The 12,239-nt window shown below is 42.7% G+C and overlaps 1 protein-coding gene across 4 annotated transcripts in view; it reads right to left on the bottom strand.

The window, feature by feature from the left end:
- The window catches only part of LOC115115922 (glutamate receptor 3-like), a 251,277-nt gene extending 243,152 nt beyond the window's left edge, over window positions 1–8,125 (bottom strand). For 3 of the 4 annotated variants that reach the window (XM_065018373.1, XM_065018376.1, XM_065018374.1), the window contains exons 1-2: window positions 7,646–8,125; window positions 6,579–6,737 (exon numbers count right to left, since the gene is read on the bottom strand). In XM_065018373.1, the coding sequence (XP_064874445.1) occupies window positions 6,579–6,737; window positions 7,646–7,724 (238 nt within the window). In that variant the 5' untranslated portion in view covers window positions 7,725–8,125. The remainder of the gene's footprint in view (window positions 1–6,578; window positions 6,738–7,645) is intronic. The other variant, XM_065018375.1, reaches the window with a different exon arrangement.
- Between the last annotated feature and the right edge of the window lie 4,114 nt (window positions 8,126–12,239).

Raw genomic sequence — 12,239 nt, 5'->3', positions numbered from 1 at the left:
AGACAGACAGAGCACACGTTGCTTTTCCACACCTTCCTCAACATCATCAAAGGCTCGTACATTTCTCACACACAGAGTATGGCCGCACACACAAAACGCACCCACACACGCACACTCTTCATGGAGCTGCTATAAGTTGTGAATGGTGACATGATTGTGTGTGAATGAGAAAGCAGAAATGGCGCCCTCAGGAGCCCGACCCTCTCTCTAAGCCATGAGGGAGAAGACTGTCTCTGCTCCTGCCTGCCTTCATGGTTTTAATTTGATTCTGATATCAAGCCCTCTTTCTCCCATGCTCCTTCAACACGCGTGAAATTACCAACGCTGTTATCTATAATTTATTTACTCATTTGCTTATTGTTTCTGTGTCCCTATCAACAGTGTGAAGGAGAGGGTGCAGGGCGTGTTCGTTAACTAGGACGCCGTGGTAACAGCCCACGCTTCTCTAGCTGGCTAACTGTGATATGGGAGCTTTGCTTTCTCTGCTTCCTCTCCAACTCTCAGACCCACCTCTCAGACCCACCTCTCTACCGACCCACCTTTCCACCTCCCCACCCCACCAGCACCCCACCTGTCCACCCCAACTCTCCACCATCCCACCTCTCAGATCCACCCATCAGACCCACCTCTCTATTGACCCACCTCTCAGACCCAACTCTCTACCGACCCACCTTTCCACCTCTCAGACCTACCCACCTCTGACCCACCCCACCTCTCCACTGCAGGACTCAGTCCCAACTAATTTACCGGTTTAGGTATGGTGAAGGGGGTATGGATTTTTTTTCCATCAGCCAATGACAGCGCAATGAGGCGATATGAGGTCTGTGTGCTAATGAGCAGACACTGCAGTGGGGGCTGAGCTGAGGAGACAGAGGAGAGGAAAGGGGACAAGATGAGAGGAGACAAGACGAGAAGAGAGGAGAGCCACAATGACCAGCGGGCCAGACACATCAGGCCAATGTGGTTCCAATTACACAGACGAGGTTTGTGGGTTTAATTCCTGGATGGGCCACGTGTTCTGAATAGGCTGCATATGTTAACTGTACGATGCTTTGGATAAACATGTCTGCTGGATGACTGTTCCACATTCTGTTTTATAGGAGTGGGCAGAACCACAGAGGACCAGAGACGTCTGTTTACAAGGCTCTCCAGCTGAACACTATTATGATGTCAAGAGTAGGCCATTGTCTTTTCCCTATCTGGGCAAACCTTTTGACCACATCTAGATGCTGAGTCTACGGTGAGTCTACAGTGAGTGTCTACCGAGATTCTTTACCGGGAGTGTCTACCAAGAGTGTCTACAGTGACCCTACAGTGAGTCTACCGTGATCTGAGCTCCGCCTACCTGGCAGGCCCAGAGAGCAAATCGAGCGCAGCTATAGGCCTAAGGCTGGCCAATCAGACAGCTCAGATCATCGTGTCTGCACAGTTTCCTCGAGCCATAGACTGTAAAAAGAAACCTAGAATGCATTGCAAAGTTGATGCTGTGAAACTTCTAAACGTTTAAAACATTGACTAGAGAGAGATAACGAAGAGTAAAGAGCTGCTTTTTATGACTAAATTCACATTTATGTTATTATACAGCACTGTCAACACTTTGTTCAACATTTTATGAGCCATAAAATGCGAGTTCTTCCTACTTTCACTTACAATGAATGAGTACACCAAAGTGTTCCGAAAAGCTTGTTGTTAGTTTTGTCTTTTTTAATATCGAGGAATATTTCACTTTCTCTGGTCATAGGAGGAACAACATGAATTGGTGCATGAGGCAGAAATAATCTAGTGCGACTTAAGTTCTCCATCAGCTGGAAGACTGTTCTCTTTTCTCAGCGGAGGGAGGGAGAGCAAAGGGATTGAGTCGGGTGAGAGGCAGCCTGACACTCTCCTCAACAGGAGTACCGCTGAGGACAGTGGTGTCTATCACAGGTGAAGGATATTTTAAACAAACTAAAAGAGTTAAGCAAGCAGTTGTTACAACAAGAAAATAGCTTCAAGTGTTTTGTCCAAATACTGGTGGAGTCAACTAATAAAAGAATGGACCTGACCAGAGAGGTCCAGTACCTGAAGAACAGTTTGCTGTTCTCTCAGGATCAGCTCGATGAGTTGAAACAGGAGAACGGCAAGATGACAATCTAAGTAATTGAGAGAGGAAATCAGTTGTGTGTGTGAATCCATGATGACAAGGGAGGGACAATCAAGGCAGAATAGCATGGTTGTGGGCGGAATTGCAGAATCTCCACATGAGACCTGGACGGAGTCTGAGGACAATGTGAGGGAAATTATCTCTGAGAAATTGAAGATGGACACACAGGAAGATTGAGGTGGGGTGCACTCACAGGAATGGAAAACCCACGACAGGCCCAGGCGACAGGCCCAGGCGACAGGCCCAGGCGACAGGCCCAGGCGACAGGCCCAGGGACAGGCCCAGGCCGATAGTGGTCAAGTTCCTGAGGTTCAAGGACAAGGTAACTGTTCTGGAAAAGCCAAGAACGTGAGAGGAATGTACATCTTCAACAAGGTCTATCCTGAAGCTGTGCACCAGAAGAGGAAAGAACTGATCCCAGACATGAAAGCTGCCACAGCACGTGGGGACATTGTTTTACAACCTCCGACAGGATCATTATCCACCCTCCTTCCCAGAAGCCTGGACGGGATGAGAGAGCCAAGACTATGGGTTCGTAGCTTCAACCCCACAGCACACACCAGTTGATTAATGGACTGCTGAATGTATAGATTTTTTTGTCTTGCTTTGTCTGCTCTTTTCCATATTATGTCTATCTCTGATAAGCCACCCAGGAAAGGGCTGAAAATAGCCCATATGAATATATGTAGCAATATAAATAAGGTTAATGAAATCAGTATCTTGCTAACATCAGGTAACATTCATATTAGCCATTTGAGACTCATTTAGATCATTCATTTGATGATACAGAAGTAGCAATCCAAGGATATAACATCTATAGAAGAGACATAAATGCTTATAGGGGAAGTGTTGCTGTGTGTGTAACATATATATTCAGAGCCATATCCCTATAATGCTTAGAGAAGATCTTATGTCAAGTGTTATTGAAGTGTTGTGCCAAGTGAACATGCAACCACATCTAAAGCCTTTTTCCTTTGGGGTATTGCTATAGGCCACCAAGTGCTAACAGTCAGAATCTAAATAATGTGCAGTGATCACAATATAGTGGCTATTATCCTGAAAGCCAAAGTTCTAAAAGCTGGGCCTAAAATAGTGTATGAGAAATCAAACAAGATTTTTCTGTGACTTTTATGTGGATGATGTTAAAAATATTTATTGGTCTGATGTGTTCAATAAGGAGCATCCAGATGCTGCACTTGATAAGAAGCAATTTCATGAATTTACAATTATTGATGTACCTGTAAAGAAACTGTTAGAACTGTTAAGGCTCCATTGATTGAGGCGGAATTTAAGAACTGTATGGTTGAAAGAGATGGGGCAAAAGGAGTGGCTAATAAGTCTGGCTGTACATCTGACTGGCTGACTTACTGCAAATTGAGAAATTATGTGACTAAACTCAACAAAAAATAAGAAAACTATATTATGAAGCCAAGATCAATTATATAAAGACTGATGGAAAAACAAAAAAAAACTTGGGAGTACTTTAAATTAAATATGGGCAGAAAGACATTCAACTTCATCTTTCATCAAATCCGATGGCTTATTCGTCACAAAACCATTTGATGTTGCCAATTAAGTTAATGATTACTTCATTGGCAAAGTGGGAAAACTTAGGCAGGAAATGCCACCAACGAACAGTGAGCCATCGTATTCATGCATAAAAAAAACTAATAATAAAAGACAATCATTGCAAGTTTGCATTTTGTAAAGTTTTTGTGGGAGAGGTGAAACCTTGTGGTTATCGATCAATAATGACAAGCCTCCTGGCACTGACAACATTGATGGAAAGCTACTGAAGATGGTAGCTGACTCTATAGCCACTCCTATCTGTCATATCTTTAATCTGAGCCTAGAGGAAAGTATTTGTCCTCGGGGCTGGAGGGAAGCCAAAGTCATTCCGCTACCCAAGAGTGGTAAAGCGGCCTTTACTGGTTCTAACAGCAGACCTATACGCTTGCTGCCAGCTCATAGCAAACTGTTTGAAAAAAATGGTGTTTGACCAAATACAATGCTTTTTTTCTGTAAACAAATTAACAACAGACTTTCAGCATGCTTATAGAGAAGGGCACTGAACATGTACTGCACTGACACAAATTACTAATGATTGGTTGAAAGAAATTGATAAAATGATTGTGGGAGCTGTATTGTTAGATTTCAGTGCAGCCTTTGATATTATTGACCATAAAATGTTGTTAAAATATATTGTGTTATGGCTTTTCAACCTCTGCCGTATCATGGATTCAGAGCTATCTACTAGAACTCAAAGGGTTTTCTTTAATGGAAGCTTCTTTAATGTCAAACATGGAAAGTGTGGTGTACCTCAGGGCAGCTTTCTAGGCCCTCTGCTCTTTTTATTTTTACCAATGACCTGCCACTGGCATTAAACAAAGCATGTGTCCATGTATGCTGATGATTCAACCATATATACATCAGCAACCACAGCTAATGAACTCACTGAAACCCTTAAAGCGTTGCAGTCTGTTTTGGAATGGGTAGCCATTAATAAACTGGTCCATTAATAAACTGAGAAACTAGCTGATCTGACATCTCTAAAACTAAGAACATTGCATTTGGTACAAATCATTCCCTAAGTTCTAGACCTCAGCTCAATATGGTAATGAATGGTGTGGCTTTTGAACAAGTTGAAGAGACTAAATTACTTGGCGATACCTTTGATTGTAAACTGTCATGGTCAAAACATATAGATTCAATGGTTGTAAAGATGGGGAGAGGTCTGTCTGTAATAAAGGGATACTCTGATTTGACACCAAACTCCAAAAAGCAAGTCCTGCAGGCTCTAGTTTTGTCTAATCTTGATTATTGTCCAGTCGTGGTCCAGTGCTGCAACTCTTGGTTAAGAGTTGAGAAGAGACTGACTGCATCACTTCTTTTTATAAAAAAAAAACATTAAGTTGTTGAAAATCCCAAATTGTTTGCATAGTCAACTTACACACAGCTCTGACACACAAACTTACCCCACCAGACATTTTCACAGTCCCCAAATCCATAACAAATTCCAGAGAGTGTACAGTATTATATAGAGCTATTACTGCATGGAACTCTGTTCCATCTCATATTGCTCAAATAAACAGCAAACCTGGTTTCATAAAAACAGATAAAGCAACACGGCACAACGACTCTCCCCTATTTGACCTAGAACGTTTGTGTGTATGTATTGATATGTAGGCTACTTGTGCCTTTTGTAAAAACATTTTTTTTTAATGTAGTTCTGTCCTTGAGCTGTTGTCTACTAACGTTCTGTATTATGTCATGTTTTGTGTGGACCCCAGAAAGAGAAGCTGCTGCTTTTGCAACAGCTAATGGGGATCCTAATAAAATGCTAAATATTCCCTCCCTTCCCTTAGACTGACCATCAGATAGATGCAAGCCATCAGTCCAGTAAAATAAAACACATTATTCTGCTCACTCAACTGTGCCTCATAGTAATTCAACAAATTATCAATTACCAGTGTGATCATATAGCAATTAAAAAATATATATAATTTCAAAACGGCCTGAGAACATCAACATTGCAAGGGGAATTGAAGCATAGCCAATATGCAGGGATAATATATTGGGCCTATAGCCTACTGCACAAGCCTCATTGCTGCACAACTGGTTTTAATAGGTTCATGTTGCATAGGCCTAATACTTGTTTTTTAAAATGTATGTTTATTTGTTTTTATCTGAGCGGTAGATCTCGTCATGCATTTTGACTCAAAGTGATCTTGACTCAAAGGTTGGTGACCACTGGTCTTATCTACAATGACAGTGAACCATTGAGACATCTAAAGGCATTCTGGTGACAGTGAACCTTATCTACAATGAGACATCTAAAGGTATTCTGTCCCGCCACCCTGAGTACCCTGGTCTTATCTACAATGACAGTGAACCATTGAGACATCTAAAGGTCTTCTGTACAATGACAGTGAACCATTGAGACATCTAAAGGATTCTGTACCCCCTGGTCTTATCTACAATGACAGTGAACTTGAGACATCTAAAGGCATTCTGTCCCGCCACCCTGAGTACCCTGGTCTTATCTACAATGACAGTAAACCATCTAAAGCATTCTGTCCTGCCACCCTGAGTACCCTGGTCTTATCTACAATGACAGTGAACCATTGAGACATCTAAAGGTATTCTGTCCCGCCACCCTGAGTACCCTGGTCTTATCTACAACAACAGTGAACCATTGAGACATCTAAAGGCATTCTGTCCCACCACCCCTGTACCCTGGTCTTATCTACAGTTGGTTTACACGCTTGCAGCTAAAGCAGACCAAGCAATAGATTTTTATACGAATGTCTGTGTGTGTGTGTGTGTGTGTGTGTGTGTGTGTGTGTGTGTGTGTTTGCACTTGTGTTTTCAAGGGGGAATTCTGGACATATTCAGAGCAAAGGGAGATTTTAATTGAAAACAGCTCTGTACTTACATGCATGGGTTACTGAGAAGCTGTTGGACGACTCGAGGTTGTCTACGTTGTAGTTGAGATGGAAGGGTTTCTCCGTAGTGTTCTGGTTGGTGTTGTAGAGCTGAACAGCGAACCTAAACGCACTGTGCTCCTGCACAGTGGACCGCATGAACAGACCACCTAGAAGACATATCAGATACATAATCAACTTTGGCTACCATTTCCCATCATCATTATTTACACACATTTTACATCCTACTCTCTCTGCCTCAGCTTTTTATTATAGAGGCCACAGGGAACCCCTGGCCCTCGCAAAACCAACACACGGATGTTAAGTACAGTCTTAGAAAAATGGATTCCAAAAGGGTTCTTCGGGTGTTCCCATAGGATAACTATTTTTGGTTCCAGGTAGAACCGTTTTGGGTTCCATGTAGAACCCTCTGTGGAAGGGGTTCTACATTTAACGCAAACAGGTTCTACCTGAAAGCAAAAAGGGTTCTTCAAAGTGTGGGGACTGCAGAGGAAGCATTTTAGGTTCTAGATAACACCTTTTATCTAAAAGGGTAGCCTATGGCCTGTCGGACAAAACTTAAGGAAGGTACTTGAGGAAGAGACTTGACTTGAATGTAGCTTACATAAGCACTTTTTGTAGCTGCAGGGATTCTCATTGTTCTGTTTATACAAGGATCTCAAGTGTTAAAGCAAACACCACAGATCATGTAAACAGGACCATGTCTCAAATAAATTTGGAGAAAGAGATCACACATAATCCATCTTTACTCCTCATCATTCGGTCTACAGAAATCTGTTATTTCGGGATTGTGCCCGCCAATTTTCGCCCTTATAAAGTTGCAACATTTTATATTCAATGTGGTAGTTTGTTTCAAGCATTTGGTAACATTGAATTTCTTAACATCTGTAACCAAAGTGACAGCGCAAGTTCACAATTTCTTACTGCAAGCAAAGCAAGTTAGCCCACTTAACACACAATAAAGGTCCTACTCCGAAGATAAAACAAGACTGTATTATGGGGAAAAATATTAAATTAAATGATTTAATTATTTATAATTATTTTATGATCCACTTACCTATATTAATCTGATTGGGAAATCCCGCGAGTGATCTGCCCGAAAGCCACAATAAAAATAAGACGCATTTTTGTGCCATTTTATCAATTTCTCCAACCTGCGTACTCAACTCCTTAAAAGAGCCTGCCTAAGCAAATTCAGAAGCAAACCCGCGGACGCTGAAAATCCTCCAGATTTATGATGGTCGCTCACAGTGCACCAATTGCTTACAAGGCTGCCGAGCAATTTTCTGCAACTGCGAGGGAGAGAGAGACTTATCCGTCCCAAAGATGGTGGTGGAGAAACAAGCCGATCTGATTAAGAAAACAAGCTTCTCCGATTGGGCCTTTGGCGATTTGGATCAAATGTTATCTGACGTTGAATCAAAAAGCTTCCCTCCTTCTGTGTGTACCGGACAACGTTACTGGGTTTCGCTAGCCCAGCTCGGTTCCACTAGTAAGACTGACTGCAAGACACAAGTGCCACGCTCGTCCACATTACTCCGCGCGCAATCAATAGGAGAAAGCACTGCAATCACAGGCGGCCAATGCTTTTCAATTGGCTACAGTAGCTAACCGCTTACAGCTGGTGCAGCTGCCGCCTCAAGGATATGATGAGGGGAAGTTGGCGTTAGTGAGCACGGATAGGGTAAAGGAAAAACCAAAGAACACAAGTGGATTCATAATTAGAAGCTATTCAAAACCTCCCGGAATAAAGTATACATAACCTCTGGTATTCGTGAATGTGTTGTCATACCGCTATGAACAGAAGTGAATTAGTTGTATTGTTAAACATTTATAGACTAACCTGTTTAAAAACATATGGACTGTCTTTGATTTCCTAATTCTTTTTAAAAGCGTGGGCAAACTGTATCCTAACGTGAAGTACTATTCAAGCGTGTCTGTGTCCTCCTCGCTCTCCTTTCAGAACCCGGATAGAGAGCGCAGCATGAGGAGCTGTCCATAGTGCTGAAGTGAGTGGAACTCGGGAACGAGAGAAACACACTAAAAACACTTTTGGCATTTACGCCTTAATGTCTAAATATTCATGTTAAGATCTCTCTATTTGTTACTGGTCGTTTTTAATTAAAATTTGAACAATAATTATTATTTCCATAATTACTGTACCTTTCTTTCACTTAAGACGCATGATTGCCTTTGCACATCTCTTTTTCTGAACCCACTACAGCTATATATATTTATATGTATGGCTCTGTTGCCTACCACTAATTTTTCGGTTCTCTATGTGTAGCCTAGTTACTATTTTCTAGAAAGTTCTCAGTGAGTTTAGTCTCCTAACAGCCACTCTCTCTCTCTCACTACCCGTCTATCATCACTGTGCTCCAGCCAAACAGAGGAGCAGGTAGCGGATTACTGCGTCATTTATCAACCGCAGCAAAGCTCTTCGAAAATTGAGTTTTTTAATTGCATTGCAAATGGGCAAGACTTCAGCCATTGGTACTGTAATAGACTGCTTTCCAAATGACCCAGGGTCGACTGTCCGCCCTGTCAAAATATACCTATTAGCACTAATAGACCCCGAGAGCAATGAGTCAGGATCGACAGTCCTCCTTATCAAACTATACATATTAGCACTAATAGACCCGAGATCGACAGTCCTCCTTATCAAACTATACATATTAACACTAATAGACCCGAGATCGACAGTCCTCCTTATCAAACTATACATATTAGCACTAATAGACCCGAGATCGACAGTCCTCCCTATCAAACTATACATATTAGCACTAATAGACCCGAGATCGACAGTCCTCCCTATCAAACTATACATATTAGCACTAATAGACCCGAGATCGACAGTCCTCCCTATCAAACTATACATATTAGCACTAATAGACCCGAGATCGACAGTCCTCCCTGTAAAACTATACATATTAACACTAATAGCCCGAGATCGACAGTCCTCCTTATCAAACTATACATATTAGCACTAATAGACCCGAGATCGACAGTCCTCCCTGTAAAACTATACATATTAACACTAATAGACCCAAGATCGACAGTCCTCCCTATCAAACTATACATATTAACACTAATAGCCCGAGATCGACAGTCCTCCTTATCAAACTATACATATTAGCACTAATAGACCCGAGATCGACAGTCCTCCCTATCAAACTATACATATTAGCACTAATAGACCCGAGATCGACAGTCCTCCTTATCAAACTATACATATTAACACTAATAGACCCGAGATCGACAGTCCTCCCTATCAAACTATACATATTAGCACTAATAGACCCGAGATCGACAGTCAAATCAAATCAAAATCAAATCAAATTTATTTATATAGCCCTTCGTACATCAGCTGATATCTCAAAGTGCTGTACAGAAAACCAGCCTAAAACCCCAAACAGCAAGCAATGCAGGTGTAGAAGCACGGTGGCTAAGAAAAACTCCCTAGAAAGGCCAAAACCTAGGAAGAAACCTAGAGAGGAACCAGGCTATGTGGGGTGGCCAGTCCTCTTCTGGCTGTGCCGGGTGGAGATTATAACAGAACATGGCCAAGATGTTCAAATGTTCATAAATGACCAGCATGGTCGTATAATAATAAGGCAGAACAGTTGAAACTGGAGTAGCAGCACGGTCAGGTGGAAGTTGAAACTGGAGCAGCAGCACGGCCAGGTGGACTGGGGACAGCAAGGAGTCATCATGTCAGGTAGTCCTGGAAAGAGAAAGGAGAGAATTAGAGAACGCACACTTAGATTCACACAGGACACCGAATAGGACAAGAGAAGTACTCCAGATATAACAAACTGACCCTAGCCCCCCGACACATAAACTACTGCAGCATAAATACTGGAGGCTGAGACAGTCCTGCCTGTCAAACTATACATATTAACACTAATAGACACAGAGAGAAAATTATGAGAGAAATAATATAACAGCTGGAGAATAAATTGCTGTAGCTTCTGATGTGACCAACCAGACCTGTGGTTCAAACCCAGGGATTCTACGCATCACATTACTGTGTGAGCCTGCTGAGCTAAAGCCTTGGTATTAGTTAGGTGAGCTGATACAAGTGTTCACTATCTTGTCTCACTTGATCTTGGCTACATCCCAAATGGAACTGTCTCAAATGGTACCCTACTGCCTATATAGGGTACTATTTTTGACCAGGGCCCATAGAGATCTGGTCAAAAGTAGTGAACTATGTAGGGTATAGCGTGCCTTTTGGGACATGATACTTGTCTTCGTGAGATATTTTTCTATGTTTACATCATGGAGCTGTGGGGCCTGCCTGCTGATGACATCAATCTTGGAGAAAACCTGACAATGACTTTGAAGTCAGCAAGACTTTGAACACTAGCTGGTTTAGCATTAAAGGGTACAGTAGACCCTAGCGGGTTCAGAGTTATAGGATACAGTACATCCTAGCTGGTTCAGAGATATAGGGTACTGTAGGCCCTAGCTGGTTCAGAGTTACAGAGTACAGTAGACCATAGCTGGTTCAGAGTTACAGGGTACAGTAGACCCTAGCTGGTTCAGAGTTATAGGGTACAGTAGACCCTAGCTGGTTCAGAGTAATAGGGTAGAGTAGACCCTAGCTGGTTCAGAGTTATAGGGTACAGTAGACCCTAGCTGGTTCAGAGTTACATGGTACAGATACCCCAGCTGGTTCAGAGTTATAGGGTACAGTTTACCCCAGCTGGTTCAGAGTTATAGGGTACAGTAGACTCTAGCTGGTTCAGAGTTACAGGATACAGTAGACCCTAGCTGGTTCAGAGTTACAGGGTACAGTAGACCCTAGCTGGTTCAGAGTAATAGGGTACAGAATACCCCAGCTGGTTCAGAGTTACCGGGTACAGTAGACCCTAGCTGGTTCAGAGTTATAGGGTACAGTAGACCCTAGCTGGTTCAGAGTTATAGGGTAGAGTACATCCTAGCTGTTTCAGAGACATAGGGTACTGTAGGACCTAGCTGGTTCAGAGTTATAGGGTACTGTAGACCCTAGCTGGTTCAGGGTTATAGGGTACAGTAGACCCTAGCTGGTTCAGAGTTACATGGTACAGTATACCCCAGCTGGTTCAGAGTTATAGGGTACAGGGTACCCCAGCTGTTTCAGAGTTACAGGGTACAGTATAACCCCAGCTGGTTCAGAGTTACAGGGTACAGTAGACCCTAGCTGGTTCAGAGTTACAGGGTACAGTAGACCCTAGGTCGTTCAGAGTTACAGGGTACAGAAGACCCTAGCTGGTTCAGAGTTATAGGGTACAGTACATCCTAGCTGGTTCAGAGTTATAGGGTACAGTAGACCCTAGCTGGTTCAGAGTTATAGGGTACAGTACATCCTAGCTGGTTCAGAGACATAGGGTACTGTAGGCCCTAGCTGGTTCAGAGTTATAGGGTACAGTAGACCCTAGCTGGTTCAGGGTTATAGGGTACAGTAGACCCTAGCTGGTTCAGAGTTACATGGTACAGTATACCCCAGCTGGTTCAGAGTTATAGGGTACAGTTAACCCCAGCTGGTTCAGAGTTACAGTGTACAGTAGACCCTAGCTGGTTCAGAGTTATAGGGTACAGGAGACCCTAGCTGGTTCAGAGTTATAGGGTACAGTAGACTCTAGCTGGTTCAGAGTTACAGGGTACAG

Source organism: Oncorhynchus nerka, linkage group LG5, assembly GCF_034236695.1.
Source record: "Oncorhynchus nerka isolate Pitt River linkage group LG5, Oner_Uvic_2.0, whole genome shotgun sequence".
Lineage (NCBI taxonomy): Eukaryota > Metazoa > Chordata > Actinopteri > Salmoniformes > Salmonidae > Oncorhynchus > Oncorhynchus nerka.
The sequence above is the reverse complement of the archived record's forward strand: the minus strand, read 5'-3'. Positions and strand labels throughout refer to the sequence as shown.